This window comes from Camponotus floridanus, unplaced genomic scaffold (genome assembly GCF_003227725.1).
Source record: "Camponotus floridanus strain SB8 unplaced genomic scaffold, Cflo_v7.5 scaffold33, whole genome shotgun sequence".
In the NCBI taxonomy this organism is placed as follows: Eukaryota; Metazoa; Arthropoda; class Insecta; order Hymenoptera; family Formicidae; genus Camponotus; species Camponotus floridanus.
In genome coordinates, this window is record NW_020229470.1 from 102,958 (window position 1) to 124,031 (window position 21,074).

Consider the following 21,074-nt stretch of genomic DNA (forward strand, 5'->3'; position numbering starts at 1 on the left):
TTTAAAGGCTGCTAGTCTTTGTCATCACGGATACATGGTGGTTTTACTGGCGTTCAATGTCGCATACATAAGTCTGCCAACGCTAAGGAAAAACTATGCATCAACATAATAGAGGCTGCAGCGCACAATATGCCATTATTTTCTTCTGACAAAATTAGATTACCTCATTCATAGTCACTGTGCGCATCGGACGTTTGCATTTCATTTTCATAGATAATTGCATACAATGGCAGCGATAGAGATTCTATTGAATGAGCAAATCATATCAACTATTTTATTATAATTTTTACGATAACATAGATTTTAATGAGACTGGCATTCCATTCAATTAGAGATTACAATCTCTAATTTTTAGATATCATTGAATTTAAGTTTGAGTTTCGTTTGATTTAATGTACAATTTATGAATATCTGAGGCTGAAAGTATTTTACACTAGAAATGAGACACTCCCTCGGAATAAATAATCTCGCAAAGGTTTTCTGGATAATTTTATGCATTATTTTATTGACTCGTTATCAAACGCAATGCACTCACATCGTATACTGCATTTTTAATCCTTTGGCTTGGATATGTAGTTTACATAGAGACTAAATATTATCTTTCGCTGTACCTAGATCGGAGATATGTTAACGCAGGTATAGAGAATAATACGGTGAATATTGCAAAGGGACATTAAACACGATGAATGTGCGCGGCAAGTACAATACACGTAGCACTTAATATAAGGTTGCACATAAAATGCCTTTTCTTCATAACGCTCTCAGAAAAAAAGATAAAAGAAATTTATTAGATGCGCACTTTTTACGAGTATATACTTTATACAATGATTCTTTTAAATGTGCGACCGGTCTACGATCGTTCCGTGTATCAGTGTATTTCTTTAACGAAGCGTGATGCAATATATTAAGAAACTTTGTCGACATTAATTAACAGTAGGTACATAGCATTAGAATATTCTTTTAACAGGTATTAAAGTTACTCTCGCGATATGTGAATCGATACGCCTACGTCGATATATGCCTTTTTACGTAACGTTATGTAACTTATACCGCGTCAAATATATTGTAAAAGATTGCATTTCAACGGAATCGTGTCATTTGAATAATCCGATTTTAAGTACAAAATGTATTGATAATTTTGCGCGGGGAAGATTCTTAGGATATATTGTGGAAATTGTGTTTGTTGCGACGAATCGAGTATTTTCAGAGGTACGTCTTAGAAAGTATAGCCACGATGAATCGGGCAGAGATCCGATGAAACGATCGCGAGAGTAATCAAGTGATATTCACAACATGTGATCGTTATCGGATTCTGTCGTTCGCTCGTATTTCTTTTATCAAGATTCACGAGATGAAAGGAGATTGGGGCTCCTTTTTTCTCGAATCTCGTCACAAGTCTACTCTCGACGTTTACGTTCTTCAGCAGCCTCAAGAGGATTTCACAGCATCCTCAAGAGGACCAGGAGCGCCATGGACGACGCGCCCAGGTTTATCATCATGGAACTCATGGAACTCGTGGATGCAGCCGAGAGTTCGAGTTTGTTCTTTAGATCTTCCGGCACGTCCACGTAGACCTTATCGAGTCCCACATCTCTGATTAATTTCGAAAGGTTCGCGGCATCGACGGAATCGCCCTCCGACGACCAGATCGTTAGTGTCGCCTTGGTGAACGTCGTGTTCTTCAACAACGTTTTTATGCCATCGATATCGTTTGCTGCGAAGACGGCTCGTACGGGATAAGTTACCGATTGGGTAACATTATTCTTGTTAAGAGCGTTGATCATGGATTGAAGCTGTTCCGAACTGTATCGACCCTCGGTGCTGTTCTTTTCATATCTAAAATATGACAGATAGTTAAACATCAATCGTAATAATATAATAGTCGTAATAATATTATAATATATGGCTAGATAAAAATTTATTTTATTTTCATTATTTTGTTAGCATTTATAGATTGAATAAAAAAAAAAACAAAATTTACAAATGCAATTTAATCGATGTGCCCATTAATATTTTTATTTAAATATCAAGCAACTTGATAAAAATTTTGTTTTCTGCAAATAGTGATGATTTTTCTCTAAATCTGTCTTATTATTTATCCGTTGATTCTTTAAACATTTTTATTAATATACGTCTTTGGCATTGACGTACATCCAACATATGTATTTTATCAAAGCGCTAAGTTGATTATCTCTTCTCAGGGACTTTATATTTATAACTCCCTCTTTTTATAAGAGATGATGCCATGGCCACGATATATGTATATTTCTTTGCTTATACGGTTAATTAATTACAAGGTTATATATTAGAAACTGCTGTTACTCTGTTCACACAAGTGCGTCTCGATAGTTGTTTACCTGGTTGTCCAGCCGACGGAGATGATGCTCTGTGGTATAGTTTCGTTAGCTCCTTTCAGAAATTCTGTCGCATTAAGCGGAATAGTATTGTTCCCCCCAGGTCCAGGAAAAATATCCGCATTCAGGAATACCGGAAACGTTAGCTGAAATGAATACATGTTTTATTTATGTGTTTTATTTTTCAAAAACATGTTTTACATAATTAAAAAAAATATACATACTTTTTCTCGAAATTCTTTGAGAATAGGCTTGCTCTTCGTGAATGCTTCATCGGATTTAAAATCCAGTTTAATGCCCTTTTTGTTATTGTGATAGGTGAAGTTGAGAAAATTCTCGAGTGATAGATCGCTCTCCTTGTCCGGTGGATGCGCCATTATCGGGATATCAGTTTGATTGCCAGTGTTTCCAACAACGACGTCGGCTTCCAGCATCATGATATCCTCTTTAAAAAGGAAAGTCGGTTGTCTGTTCGTTCGTATGTATTTGTATGTATGTACGTGTGTGTGCATATAAGCGTATATGAGGCATAGCTTGAGACGACCGGCTGAGCGGGAGGAGAGTTCTGGTATGTGCATATACGTGCAGGGAATATCGATCATGCCCTAAAGAGGCTGGAAGATTGCCGGATCCACACGTCCGTTAGTGTTGAAGCTCAAATGACCGAAAATCCTGGCTTTTTCATGATGGAGACTACAGAAGATGGACTACACAGGCTGACGTCAAATTGTCAAGTTGTTCGAAAAGAAACGAGAAGTATTTTACGACCTAGAATGTTTCTTTTGTGAATATCAAAGCGACTCTTTGTGGGGAATTATAAGAGAAGCTGAACGTTCTTCATGTAATAGAAATTATGATAATTTGATAATGTGTAGTAATATGCAAGAAAGTATGTATAATCTATCGGCAAAGAGGAGAGAGGAGGGAGAGGAAGACATTTAGAATTTTGAGCTTCAATAATATTTTTGTCATTGTGTGTGTGTGAAAGATATAATCGCGGAATTAAATTATGAAGTTGAAAAATCGAAAGTGAGTTTTTCTTCATTCGTGATTACTTTGCACTTTGGCACTTTATTGAGATTCAACGGAGGCACGAATGTACCTTTCCGAAAACTCTGCATCGGACGTGACTGCGTACAAACGACTTATCTACAAGGATTCAATCGTACGGAAATAGGAAATTTAAATACGAAGACTTGAATTTTTTTTTCTTCGGAGTTGAAGCGCGAAGTTTGAGAAAAGTTTCGAGCTCAAAGTTGGCGTATATTCCGTGTCGAGATATAAAATGTACGTACATCATATATATATCGAAGGGGAAGATGTCTATCGAAAATACGAGACTTAATCAATGTCACTTATATATTTTATATAGACTTGCTTTGTGAAGGCGTATGAGATAAATCTTGTAAAGCGGATACTGCATAAAGCTTTCTCTCCCTTGCTGTCGATATTTCTGTGAGCGCACTTTTCAAGGACATCCCACACCATTATTTAAAGCGCGCCAATGTAAAAATACATGTCATCATGCGGGTTGACACAAAGACATATCTCGATGTGGGATATCCATGAGAGTGAGACAAATGCAAAAAAGCGTCAGCATTGAAGATTAATGTCGCAAAACTCTACCAAGTTCATTAATTATTAATACCTTGATGGTCGATGAAAATAGCAAAATTATAATAAATTAATATCTTATCGGGACGCGACGTTTTGTCGAGGCTATTTCCCGATTTTTTGACATTAAATAATTATCGTGACTGTTGCACGTTTGCAATCAAAATAGTTCAAGGTGCCGTTTCGTAGATAGATATGCATATCTAAATTATTCGTACTATTTAATATTGCACTCTTATCAATTATTATCCTATCAGATCTACCAATTGCTGCTTGCTGATGTGAATTATTTAAAGAATTTTATGTCATTATCATCTTTTGCAATTTTATTAGCGTGTTAATATTAGTTTTCGTCTTCATGCTTCAAAAATATAAAAATATAATACTTTATTTCTTTATTATTTTTTTTCATCTAAATATTGCCTTAAATAAATCTTAAATAAATCTCTTCTAAATGCATTATGACCGTCATATTTAGACTTTAAATTAAAAAATATATTAATTTGAAGGTCCGTTAAAATTTTAATGATGTCGTGACTTTACATGAAAAGAAAGCAGCAGTTTAATAATTAAAAATTTTTCCTATCTGCAAAAACAATGGGATGCTTATTAAAACCGCGTCCAATACCTTCAAAGCAATTTCGACGCTTACGACAATGCCGGCGATATCTCAACACGCGAGAATAATCAGAGTGCCGTCATTCTTCTCTCCATCTCTCGAGTGCAATAAATGGAAAAAACGGGGGAAACTTAGGCTACGAATCGCGATCAACCTACCTGACGAAAGTGCTTCGATCAATTTCGTCCGATTATTGACGGCGTGCGCCCAGACAATCTTCGTGAGATTGCCTTTGACGTCGGGGAAGAACTTGGTCGGATCCGGCGAGACATCGTTGGACTTGCACAGGGCAGCCTCTGAAACACGGGAAGCCACTAAGCTGTATTTTATCAGATCGTGTTTCGCATTTGCATCGGTAGCGCTCGCGGACTTGACCTTCTCTCCATCAGTATTCCCGAGACCGCGCGAACCATGACCCAATATTCGCTTCATAATTGAGCGAGGACTCGAGAATTTCTCGCGGCAACCGGCTGTTCTCTCGGAGACGACAGAGAACCCTGCTCGCTCTCCTTCTATTGTGCCGTTCGATCGATATAATCACGTTCATTTGTCACGAGGGGTTGCCAACTACCATCGTCGGTTGGCGAGCCGAGCGGCCACGAATCCGGGGGTCATCTCGCCGAGATATACACTTATATAATGTATACACGTATATAATGTATATATTGCTCTTTCCGGCGAAATATTTCTTTTTTTTTTTCATTTTGTCGATTCGCTTGGCGGCGTAAATATCGATAGAAGCGAATTACATACGTCACAGAGCGCCGTACGTAGTCGGGGAAAATAAATCGGCGCTCGCTCGGGGACGCGTCTGTATGAATTAATAACGGGATTGCGTCGAAAAATTCCACAGTACGGTTCTCTCTTTCTAGTGGGCTACCATTTCCGGTGCATTCCGAGCCATGTGGTGAGCAAACCTTACGCGTCGAATGACCCCTTCGAACAGATTACGAGGGCGATTGGCCTCGCTTTTGACTGGGTCTTTTTATGAACGGCCAGCAGCAGGACCAAGTACGGCAAAAATTTGCTTTGATCTTTAAAATTAAGTTCGATATAAATAAAAATACCAGAAGTGAGTGAAATTCGCGGCCAGACGAGAAATATGAAGGCAAATGTATCTCTTGATTAAAAATTCTCCTTCCTGGTTTTGTTCTTTGAAAGAGAAAACGATAGCGGTTTTATAGGCATGCTGCGTTCGACAATGCGGGTGTCACTTAAAGTTTAATACCGACCATGATAAAAAAAGTTTCAGTGACTAATTGCCTCACGATTTAAAGCAATGCTTGTTCCTTGTCTACCACCAGTTTCTAGCCAGAGCAAAAACTTTACGGAAAATCTTTTTATCGCGTAGACTCGCAGATTGGTCGGATTAAATTAATATGCTTATTAAGTTATTCGAGATTAGTCATTTATTTTTTGCAAAGTTATTCTGAAAAACTCTATTCGTGCAAAGAATCGATAGCTAGGCCGCGCCAATGATTCCGATTGACCCGTTTCCGATCCAGTGATCATGGACTAAATGTGGTCGGTCAATAAAGAGATGCTGGGTCGGCTTTTTTGAAAACATTAGTAGCCTTCTATCCGTATATTTCCGTTGCAGTTCAAATAATATACTATCGAACTATGCGAATATTTGCATTTTTTTGCGAACAATACTTGCGCGTTACAATTGCATCTCTGTGGAAATTTCACATTTTTTTATGATACCTATATACGTTATACGGAGATATAAAATATTCATATATCACTTGGGACGTAATACGAGAGAAATTAACTCACAACTGGATAGAAGAAATGTCGTGAGCAAATTGTATTTGCCGAGTGATAACAAACTTTCGCGACCACTCCCAGGTTAATTTAATGACATTTCTACGGCGAGCTAATGCTCATTCGTGTACTTAGACACACGATAGCAAGGGGATGAGTCAGCAAATAGTTGAATGATTTGAATTGATCACGCCATATTAAATTCGTTTTGATTCTTCACTCATGAGACGTAGCAAGTACCTTTTGAAGGTCTTCTTTCTTGGAGTCTCGTTCAATATAGGCGTATTCGTTTGTACATCCTTGCGTACATTGTCAAAATCCGAGTTCCCCCCCCCCACGTTCTATCAGACCTATCATCGCTACAATGTCTACGAAACGGCCATTTCCGGTACGGCAGTTCTATACAGGGGCCGTACTGTGCTCGAACCGGTTTAGCCACGAGGGAAAACCGTGAGAGCGGTCCTTCTTTTTTGTTACGAGGTTTGCTTGCGCGACCGAATACTAGAAGATCGAGGCGATTGAACTGGTCGAGTTCAGGCCAACTAATTCGTTGGACAACCGATCATCTGTTCTCTCGAGGTTATCCGTGCCGTTGCACCGCGCATGATTTTATTATTATACAGTTGGAATCGTGAAATTCTTCCGCGTCACATGACCTGGCGAAGGTAAATATTTTATTTTTTGAAACGCATAGCGTGAGGTGCATTCAACGTCGATGTATGTTTTTACCGATCCGGAAATATCTAATTTAAAAAACGCAAGCGCGACGTCTTTCACGTGTATCTATTGTATAACATAGTGTTGCAATAGAGTCCTCCACAAATTGAAACATCCACTTCGTGCACGCGAAGTGAACTAATTAAAGTTAGAAATAGAAGTTTCATTGCTTGATTCATTGGTTGATTAATAAATTTGACTTTGCGATTATGAAATTTCTCTTGAGATAACAATACATTTGCGTGTAATTTATTTAAGGGGATGGGGCGTAGTAAAAAAAAAGAAAAAATTAAAAAATTTAATTATAAGAAGCTCTCTTAAAGTTAGAAATAGAAGTTTCATTGCTTGATTCATTGGTTGATTAATAAATTTGATTTTGCAATTATGAAATTTCTCTTGAGATAACAATACATTTGCGTGTAATCTATTTGAGGGGGTGGGGCGTAGTAAAAAAAAAGAAAAAATTAAAAAAATTAATTATAAGAGGCTCTCTTTATAATTAAAAAATTTAATTATAAAAAGATTATCTTCAAGATTATCATATTCTCTCGTTTCAGTTAAATGACCTATGATTCATGAAATAATAGTATATTTTCCTATGTATACATATATTATCCATCTGTAATATTAAATAGAAAGACGGATAAGAAGAAAAAAAAACAGATATATGTATGGACATATATAAATTTACACATTTAAAACATATGGGAAAACAACTTTTACACCAGTATTTCGGTGTAAAACATTCACCAGTATTTGTCCCGTGTAAAATTTCGTTTTAACAACTTCCGATATTTCCAACCTGAGCGTCAATTTTTATCGCATTCTCGTTTCACTATAAAATGTCACGAATTGCATATCGGTTTTTCGGCTGTGCAATATCTCGAATTACAGACCCGTCATTGCGGCCCGTATTTTCTTAGCTTGTGACATTGTGTCGTGGATGCAACGAGGATGCAACAGTGAAATCAAATCAGGCTTCCAGTTCCGTGAACAGCACCACCGGCGGCTTGGCTGCCTCTCGCGATGTACAAAAGAATTCCAATGCCCTCGTGGGATGATAAAAGCATCTTTCACGCGTCACTGCGCCGCGTATAGTTTGCAAATAACCGCTACTACCGCCGTTCTCTTCCGCTTAGAATGTGCATCTGAAGTCTCGGGTCATCCTCCGACGAGGCGGGACCTCGTTTCGACGGATTTTGCCTTAGTCAGCCGAAGACTGACAAAGCGTGACTTACGGCCGCATCTACATATTATCAGCGAACTTGAGTCTCGATTAAAGTAGAAATCGACTGCTCGTGAGCAGCAATTCGGAACTTTAAATGGAATCCGATATCTCGCGGATTTACGTGACGAAATTTCATGTTAGTCAAACTAGTTCTATGGAAATGCAGAACAGATCACTTGACTATCAAAAAATTATTTATAGGAATCTGAAACTTGTTTGATATAATCGATATTTTTGGTCCAGCAGACGAGAAAGATTTGGGCAGAATATAAAAAATTATACTTCATTTCTTTTTAGTTATTTTATCAGTTATATTTGAAATGAGAGCATCGAGAAATATATTATTAAATTACTGATTTTAAATATTTATTTATGTAATGCTAACAATGTATGATTGTATATTCGATTATCTTCCAAGACGAAGAATAAGATTACAAATGTTGAAGATTACATTACCACGAATTGTAGCCATTACATTAATTTCGTAGAATGAATTGCATAATCATGAAGTGATTTATGTATTGTGATACCAAGTGTAAAATGTCGATGATAAATAATAATGTACAGGCAATCTTACAAACAGCTGATAGGCCATCTGTCATGCTTGTTCCAAACTGTTTAAATTGCGAGCGTATATCTCATATATTTTTAAGTAAAGTATGATCGTGTTTTTCTAAATTGATTATTTTTCAATGTTTGCTGAGGTTTCACGTAAGTTTTAATAGTTCAGAAATGGAATTTTGTTATCAGAAGACACCAAAGCGGTCATGTCGGATTATATCAGAGCATGTTAGCCACTCGCATGACATATAGCACGAAAGACTGACTGATAGTCGACATTTTTTAATCGACTTGAAGTCGACTTTTTAAATCGACGTTTAGTCAACTATTTTTAGCATGGTTTATTGTCGACTTAAATAATCGATTAAAGGTCGAATATATTCAAGAAATTAAAAGTCGTTTTTTTGGTAACACGAAAAATCGATTGAAAAATAAAAATCTTTTTGTCAAAAAAGACAAAAAAGATGTTTTTGTCAACTCGATCATTTCTTTTTTTGCTTTTTCGATACATTGTTCCATGTTTATATATATATATATATATATATATATATATATATATATATATGCATACCTATTATAATTATTATTATTTAAATTAAATGGACATTTTCAAAGACTTGGTTAATTTAATTTTATTCTTCTTTAATTGTATTATATGTAACACAATATTATATAATTAAAGTACAATAAAATTAAATCGATCATGTTTTTGAAAAATGTCATTATTAAAAGAAAAACTTATTAGTTACCCACTCGATATGTAATATTACTAAAATATTGTAATGTTCAAAAATGGTACAGAAATATTTCATTAACATTTCAATTGTAACTTTACATCTGAAATATTAAAAAAAAAAAAGAACATATTATTTGAAGGTAAACGGAATAAATGGGAAATAACCCATTTATTGCGTATATTAAAGTATTTCTATTGCGAGGATATTTATATATTTTTACAAGTTTTCAAAGATATTTGTCTATCAGAAACAAAAAGAATAACATTTTAATAATATTACCGAGATATTACTAAAAATCTTTCAATAATATTGCATTCGAAATAATTAAGACGGACATTGAAATATTCCAGAAATATTACAGAAATAATCGTGAAATATTTCTGTAATACTGCTAATATTTCAAATGGAACATTGCAATGTTTCAGAAATATTACACACCGAGTAAGTAATATAGATAACATTAAATTGGTTAAAAATTAACTTATAATCGCCATAAAATAATAAGTCGACTTTTAAGTCAATTTATCGGTTGACTAATAGTCGACTATAATCGAGTCATTTGTCGGCTGTTAGTTGACATTTAATCTGACTTTGAAATCAACTTTAAACTTTTTCTGTCGACTGATAGTCTATTAACAGTCGGCTTGGTTTAAGTAGTGAAGAGTATATCATTATAATGTAAAGGTTTGACTCATTAATATATGCGACAAAATTTGTTCAATTTTATTAAAAAAGTTGACTTCTGAAAGCAATTTTTTGCCATTTATTATATATTGCTATTTTATCAAAAAATCTTCTGTTAGTTGATATTAAATTATAACGGAGTTTGAGGTACAATTACCGATTTACATCATTGATTACGTTGAGTTTAAAAGTTTAACCAAGTTTGAAAACCAAGTTAAAGATTTCGCAGAATTTAACCTCGCGGATCGCACGTGTAGAATATTAATTCCAAATTTGATATCAAAACTTGCTGTTTGAATTTACTGATTAAATATGAAAATACGGCTACCTGATGAATTCAGACGTAAGTACAGGCTAATAATTTCTAAAAACATTCTTTAAACTTCTTTTCTGAGAGTTTTTGGTTTAGAATTGAGATAACATGAATCATTTGATGTCTTACAAAAGAAAAATACTTAAAATGATTAAATATGTATTAAATAAATATTTACTCAATCGATTATGTATTTAGTAATTATAAATTAATATTTTTTATTTAGAAATATCAATTGCCCTTTAATGCGTCAAAGATTATCGTTTTTTAACGCGATGACAATTTATTTCGATTTCTGCCCATGCTAGATCGCAAATTATGATTCACACAGATTCGCGAGCGTTTCGACTTCTACTCCAAAGTCAACGACCTACGGAAGGTTTCTAATTTTTATATCTCAGTCAAACATATTTGGACATAATTTTTCACATACCAAACGTGTATAATACTTGCATTCCAGAGTACATCAGAACGATGAATTTATTCTGCTTATCACGAATAAACAGGCTGTTATCAGCTCGGTATTTTTTTCCCATTTCACATAAACGATGTTATGTCGTCTGGCGAGTTCCATTCAGGTGATGTCGAATAAAATTGATTGGCGTCTCCAATACACAGATAAGGAAATTGTACTGTGTGATACCAGTATCTTTATTCACATGAGGTATATTCTTTTTGTCGAAATGCGATAAAAATATACATTATATTAATGTACATTAAAGCGAGATTATGGCACGGTCATGTGGCATCGGAATGATTGTTTTTTCGAATAAGTACTTCTCGATAATTTATTTGCAATATAGGATTTTACAGACGCTTCAATATCGTATCAAAGTAACCTTGTAACGCGCTGCGTAATAACATCGCGATCCAACACCACGCTTGTTTTCATCTCTCGTTATAACGCTTCTCGATACGAATTATTCATGACGAGTCATTGTACTCGGTCTGGATGTTCGCGCGATTGATGCGATCTTGCTTTTCATTGCCATTAGTGTTTTGCTTTTGCAGCGAAATGCAATGCGATTTACTTTTCAACGCGATTGTCATTTCGATGTTGGTGTCCGTTTGAGTCATGATGACTTGCGCCGTGAAATAACATGATAATGTTGATGATGAATTATTGTATATTTGATATTAATACATTTCACAACGAAAATACAGGTCATTAACGAAGATTGTTGACATGCGTCGTGAGGCCTCGTTAAGTTTCATGGATTACAAATTTCAAATTTATGCGGCGTTATCGCTGAATCCGATATAAATAGCTAATTAATTGCCTCCTTTGGCAATCACCGTTGCCTATCCCATTCATTTTCGTAATGAGACTCACTTACGTCACGAGATCTCATCCCCGAGAGTTTTAAACCTTTTTACACTAATTGTTTACGTGTCTCTTATCCTGATTCCAGAGAAAAATATGCTGGCACGTGCATCGATCTGTCATTATCATATTCCGGATCGGTAGACACCTCATTTGCGTTGTATCGAAATATTTGTGATTAGAGATTACATCGGTCTTGTTATTTTCGTATTTTCTCGCGCTGTCTGTTTATACCATCTGTATTCGTAAATCGTTGCTATGATCGGGCAAAGGAGTGCTAAAAACAGTTTATTTTCGTACTATTTTCGTGCTCGTGATATGCTGTAACTTATATGCCATCGATATCGTCCCGGTCACGACGTTAATCTATTTTCGCGAACGCTTCGTTTACAAGCAAGCACGTTAGCATCGTGGGAGGTATCGAATCTTTGATCAATTCCCTTTTTAGCGAAATATTATGACAATGAAAGATGCAGTTGAAAAATATGCTTTCTTGCCGCTATCTTTTAACAAATAATTACATCAATTGTTTCGGTAGAGATCAATCGTTCCGTATCATTCATGTATCATAAATGAAGGAAATGACGTCCACATTGAAAGGAAAGAAAAGGAATGTATGACAAGCCGGAAGTAGGAAGAGGAAGAAAAGAGAAAGATACGCGCGTCAGTCATGCATGATAAATATCCCCAAGTGTCCGGATTAATTGCGTCATGCATCGGGCGGTGGTGCCAATTAAAATTAAGAACTAATTTAATGTAAGACGCTCACCGTAAAGACACCTCACCGAGTTCGCGAACGTATATACATTTACCGGCGTGCGTCATCTCCGTGAGAATTATTAGCGATCGATTGGGAGACGAGGATTTATTACGCGTCATCGCGGTCTTCAGACCGTGTATCCTTTATCATCTTGTAATTTATTTCTCTCGGTTTGATGAAAGCTCTCTTTCGGCTTTTAATGGCGATCGCGAGTTCGAATTAATGCTTCGAGAAAATGTTAGGCAAAAACAAAAGTGTAGAGCGAAAATTTAGAAAATTTTTTTAATTGACTACAATCACGGTTTAACTAACTATCCGACCGCTCACGGATTTCGTAAAGTTTCTCACCTCTCCTTTCCTTGATTAAGGTATTAAAGCGTAAATTGAATTAAATTGTGAAACTTTCCGCTTGGAGAAATATCTTTTCGTTGGAATTTATTTGCTCACCGTAACATTGAACATGCCAGGGCATTTGAATCAACATGATCTATAAAAAGTCTTGGATCGTAAAATCACAATACGTTGAGCAGTTTGCTCATTCAGGTCGACGGTATGTTGATATTATTATCTTTGTCGTTGGAAAACTTTTTAAAAAGTTTTATCTCTCTTGATTTTTATTTGCGAAAAATTTCTCAGTTTTATGCTTGAGTTTCGGTTTCAGAGATTTTACTCGTTAAACTCAATGTAAACTTTATTCAGGATTTAACACTCGACTCGGAGAAGACATCTTTCCTTTGGTGATGCCAAGCGGAGAAACGACGTGACGAAAAAAGAAAATCGATACGTCTATTAGAGGAGCGTGTAGTTTTTCAATGCACAAGGCGCACCCCTATAGGTTTTACCACGTCCGAGAAAATTATTCTAGACTCGGATTTCACGATCTGTTAATTGTTTCCTGTAAGATATAGTTTCAAAAAACAAGATCGATAATGGTTTCTTTTGCGGAGCTTCTCGCTTTCACACTGTTTGCAAATCGCCATCATTCTTACCACGGTGATTTATGTCCTCGCGTAACATTGTGTTGAGCTGTCAACAAAAGCTGTCATTTGATTTACGCCACAAACATTACTGATCAAGGCTAAAAAAAGTAAAATCTCTATAATCCTTACAAAAATAGTATTGATTTTAATTCATTTCTTTGTTGGAGTAATGGGACGATTTTGGAGCAAGGCATTCATTTAATATATATTACTCAAATATTTTCACTTAGAAACAATCCGAATTCGAGTTATTCATAAACAGCCAACCTAAAAAGCCATACTTGCTCCGTAATAAAATAATCGTTGGACGAGTTTGGTTGCATGTAAATGTGTCATTTATTTTCGGAGCAACGATATAAATAAAGATACGATATACAATGCACATCGAAACAGCATATGTCATTCAGGTAGTTCTAAACGTTCTAAATTGCGTCATGTTGACTTACGGATCACCGCTAGCAATATTGCAATCGTCGTGATTACAGTACCCGCCATGGTTCTCGATGCCGGCTGTACCAAACTCGCAATGGGGTAGCCAACAAAAGAAGGGATCGACGTGAGAGAGAAGCGAAGCGATGGGGAGAGAGAAAGAGACACACAGTACGACCCGATGCGGCTCTTCCGCAAGACGCCCGGTCAACTCGGCGGCCTCGAAACGACTGACTGTCTCCACGAGAGGAGCGGTTGGTCGGCCGATCGTCGAAATCCAGGCTCGTACATAATGGCACGTACAGGCCGCCGGTCATATTTCGCGGCGCCGCAATGCCGCGCCGGTACACACGTGCTCTCTCACCACCTCTTTCGCTCGGGGGAGAGGGCCCCTGGCACGAATCACAAAACGTGGGGTCTCAAACGGCCCGCAGGACTTAGGGGAGAAAGAAAAGGAGAGAGAGGGAGCGGAAGGACTATGCGTGAATCGAATGGAAAGTCGTTCTCAGCAGCAAGAATTAGAAAGGATCTATCGTTGTCGTAGCTTATCATGACGTGAGATTTTCATTTGAGATGTTCGCGATGGATTTTGACATGTGCGCTTTTAAAAAAAGGACGCACGAGCACGAAAACATCAACTCGAACAAGTAGATTCGTCGCACAAGTTACCGCACGCCTGGGGATTTGGGCAATTTATATACGTGAAAAAAAGAGTTGGAGATTTTCCAATTTTTTCTTTCACTGCTCATTCTATTGTACGTTTAAAATACGATTTTATTTCTTGTAGAAACGGGGAAAGTTATAAACATATGATGGAATACATGCACGAATATGTTGCATGCTCATATCATAATGTATTTTGTAGGGAAAAGATTATTAATTGAATAGAAAAATATACATGATTATAATCTATTTTAGGGATATGGTTATAATTTATTTTAGAGCCTGAAATAAATATCTTTGAATATATGATAATATGACGCAATCTAAAATGGTCGTGTACTTACTTTAGGTTTATTATTTGAATAATCATATTTTACATAGTAATACTTCTATATCATAGTTACTACAATAAGCAATTTTCACACGTTACATTTACTCGAGATTTTCATGGCAACTTTGAAAAGCAGAGAGATCGATCAAACAATAAGAGCATTAATCCATCGGCTCACGACGTAATGTTTTATCAATATTAGATTCAATTAATTCGGAGACACCCCTACGGGACCTAATCGACAAAACTTTGATGGGATTTCTGAAAGGACAAGGCTGACAATTTATGTGTCATAAGCACGAATGAAACGAGTTTGCGTAGTTATAGCACGTTGTTTTGCGCAGAGTTCATCGTGACTTTGCTCGACATGTGTTCGGTACAGGATCCCCAAACGAACCATAAATGTGGGCGACAAGGGTCGTTTTCGTGACTCCCGGCATGGCACGGCGGGGTGAAACATCTGCCAAGGGTTCACGACCGTAGGGCAGGCGCTAAGCACCAATTCCGCACAACTTTTATATTTAGTGAAACATTTACCATTCTTCTCTTTACGATGCGAACAACTTTTTCCAACAAGACATATGCTCTCTTGCTCGAAAGAACAAGTAACGTTTAACATTTTTATTCGTCTTGATGTGAATAATTAATCTTTTCGGAAAATCACTATATTCTTTATTCACGAAAAAATTTGCAATTAAGAAAAATTTTCCCTTCTGAACTAAAGAAGTTAAAGTCTAAATTAAAGAAGTAAAAGATTTATTTTATTCAATCTAGCTATTTGTTTTTAATTGTTTTAAAATTTGGCGAAATTCGTAGTGTTAAGGAATATTAAAACGTGTAAAGGAATATTTTGTAAGAAAATCTTTATGACCGAGATAATTTTAGTAGATTAATAAAATTCAACGAAATTATAATTAGTTCTTCGAATGTTATCTCTTTTTATAAGCGCGTGACTATTAAACACTTCCTAGTATCAAAATGTCGCTGAATCGTTATAATCTCTTCTTATCTAGTGAATCATTCGGTTGTATTATGTACAAATTTACGTGATGTGTCAGACATGTAACATTTTGTGGAAAAAAACGGTGCGTCTTATCGTTTCGGCGCTAACAAAAACAATTCACAAAGTGACGTTTTAAGCTTGATTCACTGAATTTATAAATGATTATTTCCTTGTATCCAGTATTCAATTCTCGAAATATCCGCATAATATAACATAAATAATTAAATTCAGTAAGTTTCTGCGTATGTGTACCTTTCTTTTAAAAAAAAAGAGAGATTGTACTAATTATTCACGATTATAGCAACGAAGTAGAAATTCATAATTATCTTTAACGCGAAAGAAAATTAACTGTTTATTGTGTTACAAGATTATAAATTAAATAAAATTAATTAAATGTTCAATTGTAGTCTGCGTATTCATGAATTTTATGCATCGTTAATTTACTTTTTATTGATATTATATAATTTGTTTTGAATATTTGTCTATAAAATAGAATCGGCTATATATTATTCCCTCAATATTGTTCATTTGTAATGATGTTTGTAAGAGACACAAATATAATTATCGTTCACATGTACAAGTTGGCGCGACAGGTCAATGGTGTTAATGAGTTAATTTCACGAATAAACGTCATGCTATTTTTGCAGAGAAAAGGGCGGCTTATTTATTTAATGTTGGAATTGCGGCCCTTTTGTGCTTTTTAAAACTGACTTCTCTCTCTAACGATCTCGTTGCATAGGTAATATTTGCTCAAAGTTCGTGCCTGTGATACAATAAGCCATTATGCGTCATTGATTATATTCGCGTTTTATATCTGATCGCGCACTCGCGATGGCGCAGTTAATATTGAATGAAAAAAATTAGAGACGCACGACGCGCTATATGATTTATGTCATTTTATTATTTCCAGGATAATTGAAAATATCGCTGCAAGAGCTCTTAATATTGATAGTCATCTTTAGTTAGCCGATGGACGCTTTCAATTAGAAACGTTCGATTTTTTTACTCAGGAAATATCTTCAACGTAACTATTGCGTTTTTCGTCTTGTCGACAGAACGTATCAAACTTTTTCAGAGTTTTCTGAGAGAATTTTGAAGGAAAACCTGAAGGCCGTGAAAATATCCGATTTGCGAAGGCAAAGTGCAAGAAGATGTTTTCAAATCATTCGCATTTATGAATTCTGTTCTCGACAAGAATAGATAGTTCTTCCTCGTGTTTCCCAATTTCCCAAATTTTTCAGACCTTCTAGTCTGGGTCTGGCGCCACGATGAGATACGATAGGGAAATAGGTGGAAAATCCACGAGACAATAGCAAATGCTATCCCTTGATCAGAATCGAAATTACGTGTCCTTGTTCCGAGACGAGCTCGCTCAGGTACATCTACTTTAAAAAAGCGTTCCAGACGCGACAGGCATGTGACAATTAGACGTTCCAATTTTCGCCTGTATGCTAATGCCATCGCAAATTTCACTCGCCGGTGCGGAAAAACAAAGAAGGGAGCTAAATCCGGGAGAATCGGAGCGTTTCCTCGACATTGAATCTCCATCCACGTTCTTGTGGGTAATCTTCTTTGCAGGCTTCATTAGCAATAGATGAGATAGAGTAAGTTTATCGTAAGATTTGACGTAAGATATCGACGTTAGATAAATACATTTAAAAATACGAAGCATTTTGTGCGAAATTTTTTATTTCAATATTATTTTTCTTTCTTGCGAAGTGAAGAAAGAATGTTTTAATTCGCTGATGATTAATGGCACGTATGCTTACGTAAATATAATGTAATTATATATTTACGTAAGCATTTATGTTTTTAACGATTGCGCATGATATATTATCGTGGTATCGATAACACGATAAGACAATATTTTATTTTAACTGTATAAATATAAAATTATTTTTTATCGCTTTATCGCCCCGGAAATGAAAGAAACAATTATTAATGGATTTATTTTTTAAAACACGCCGAAATATATATCTGACACAAATTTTTACTCCAAGATTGATTACTTGCGATTGGTATCTTCGCTTTTGATATCTTTCGTATCGCGCATGATCGCGAATCCAATTCTTATTCCTCCTCCTAAAATTCCTTCGCTCGCCTCGTTGTTGTAACTCTCGGCGTATTTATTTAGCGGCTTGTTTGCGTATTCATGCTTCCGTATTCAACATTCAAAATCAACAATTGCGTGCCACTTTAAATATGCGATTTTACTTGAGTTACGCGCTCGAGTTATGCACGCGCGATTCGCGCGATAAACAGTTTAGCGCATCGTGCGAGAAGGAAAAAAAGGAAGAGAAAAGAGATTCGTACGTGTGAATATTGCACTTCCTGCGCGCCGCGCATATATTCTATCGTCATCGTCTCTCTTTGGCTCCGCTTTGTTTTGTATACGTGTGTGTATTTTGTTGCGCACATCGGAAATTGAATATCGATGTCAAAGATGTTCTTCTATTGTCTCTTGTCTCGTTACAAGTTTCTCATATAAAAAGTAAATCAAAATTTATAATACAAGTCTAAAAAATATTTCTTGCTTTTTTTATAAATATTATAAGAATAATAATTATTATAATTATTATAAAAATATTAACTTTTGGGTCTTTATAAATAATTTACATAGCTTACATAGAATATTAATATTCCATATAATTGGAGTATTTGACTTAATGGAGGGAAAGGAATAACATAATTAATAATCTTATACAAAAAAAAGTTATAAAGATTGTTATTAAAATAGAATATCAAATAATATTTTTATACATACATCATGACTTTTATATCGATATCAATACATTATAAGTTTCGCCGATAATTTAATGATTCAGTTTAATTCTTTATTTTACTTGTTTTTCTTTAATATTTAAATATGATGCTCTATTATTTCGTAAAATTAAACAAGCATTATTAAAAATTATGATATATGTCCCATCTATGAAGGATTTTAAAATCATAAAATACCTTTGCGCAATTGGACATTCCAACTTTTTGCTCAGATGCGATCGCACATAAATGAATTTTATAGCAGCTCCCCTTTAGATCTGACCTTACGAGACAAATGGCGTACCAGCAGTTACGAGACTCGTGATGATCGATAGCAGGCACAATAATGCCCTACGAGTTCTTTATCTACGTGATGTTTCGAGGCATGCAGGCAGTCTGGCTTCTGTTGTGTAGATCTTTTTCATATTTAGATCTCTTGTATTACTTTTTTACAAAAAAAAAAAACGATAATTAATATATTCTTACTTGAGTATGATATACTCAAGATAAATTTATCAATTCGATCGGAATTATTGTAAATTCATTCTTATAAAGATTTAATAACGTTTCTCACCGCGAAATGGCGTGTAAGTGCATAGCATAATAAATAAATTTTATGCATTTTTGGTACTCAAACTTTTCATGTTTAAAAATAAATATGTATTTCAGTATTTCATGCAGATAAAATTATTAGTGATAAATTTGTATTACAATTAAAAATATTCAGCAATGAAAGAGAACTTTTATTGGCAATGTAGTGATTCGCGTTAGCAGTTTATGATAGTGATGAATATAATATAGCATGAGTCTGTTACCTGTCAATGTCTGTTTACCTCTCAATGATACGACAGATTATAAATCGCGGCTGCCATTACGTATTTGTGAACGTGATAATTGAGAAAATGTGGAAGATAAAAGTTTCTGTCAATTTTGTTAATTTAAAACAAATAAAATATAAAACAATATTGCAGCAAAATCTTTCATTATGCAAAATGTGTCATTAATCATGTCATTAATCGAGGTTAACGATTTAGTAGAGTAATTTTTATTAAAATACAATAAAAGTGATAATAAAACTGATAATGATACAAAAATGGTAATTTTTATTAAAATACAATATAAAATTGACTTTGTCCAATTTAAATCATCGTCAACGTATCTGTATTTTGATAAAAATGTATAACATATTTTCACACATCACTATGTGATTGCACTTATATAAAATTGGTAACATTTGCCGCGACTCTCGTCGTCGGATACATAATGCTTACAATTAGTAAATGTCATTGGCACTTGTAAATGGCTGTTTTAGCTCCTCAAATACAAATAATTTCAAAAAAGTATCACCCAAACAAAGTTTTGTCATACAAAACTTATCCGTGTGAGGTATATATTGTAACAAAAGATTGGCACAGTAACTTAACTTTGGGCAGCGCGCACTTATATTATTACATTACACGCTAAATAATAACGCATCAACAAAAATATATTGTTAAAAAGGAAATATCTGATGGATTTTACTAATTTCATATCAACGGAGTAAGAGAGAGAGAGAGATGATTCTTTTACATTGCTTCAGGCATGCTTCATGAAGAAGCCGCCACGTTATCTCGAGATTATGGTATGTCATTGTTTAAATATTTGTCTCAATAGATCCGAAAACCTGTACGATCATAATTACAATTATACCAAGGCACATCATAGATACTTTGTCGTACAAGAATAATATATTGCATTACATATTTGCAATAAAATATCTATCTATCTATCTATCTATCTATCTATATATATATCTATATATATATATATATATATATATATATATGTACATATATATATTTTACATTTCCTACATTTATGCCTAATCTAATGGTAGAATTCGTTGTATACGATATCTCTCGTACATCCCATTAATATCTAAAAATCTAAACAACTTAAAAGAAGAATAACAGTCATTTTGATTTCGAGCAAAGGATAAATTCGGTTTCATTGCAATGTCATGTATTTGTTATTCTAAAGCTTTTTCACTTTTATTAAAGCTTGTTTATTTATCTGATTGCAATATCAATTGTTTTTATATCGAAGATTAGAAATGATTAGAATTTTATATCGATGATTAGAAATGATTAGAATTTTATATCGATGATTATCTTCTAATTATTTATCGCGTAGATTCATTTATAAATATTTATAGATTATTTATGTGATCGAAGGAATTTCAATTTTTACA

General features: G+C 34.9%; 1 protein-coding gene across 1 annotated transcript; it reads right to left on the bottom strand.

Annotated features, from left to right (window-relative positions):
* Positions 1–485: 485 nt before the first annotated feature.
* LOC105257932 (protein FAM151B) lies at positions 486–14,365 on the bottom strand. Its single transcript, XM_011268877.3, has 5 exons — positions 14,105–14,365; positions 4,746–4,883; positions 2,579–2,799; positions 2,358–2,500; positions 486–1,836 (listed from the first exon to the last, which is right to left on the bottom strand). Exons 1-5 carry the CDS (start codon positions 14,151–14,153, stop codon positions 1,440–1,442), a joined length of 948 nt encoding a protein of 315 aa, XP_011267179.1. The 5' UTR covers positions 14,154–14,365; the 3' UTR covers positions 486–1,439.
* Positions 14,366–21,074: the final 6,709 nt, after the last annotated feature.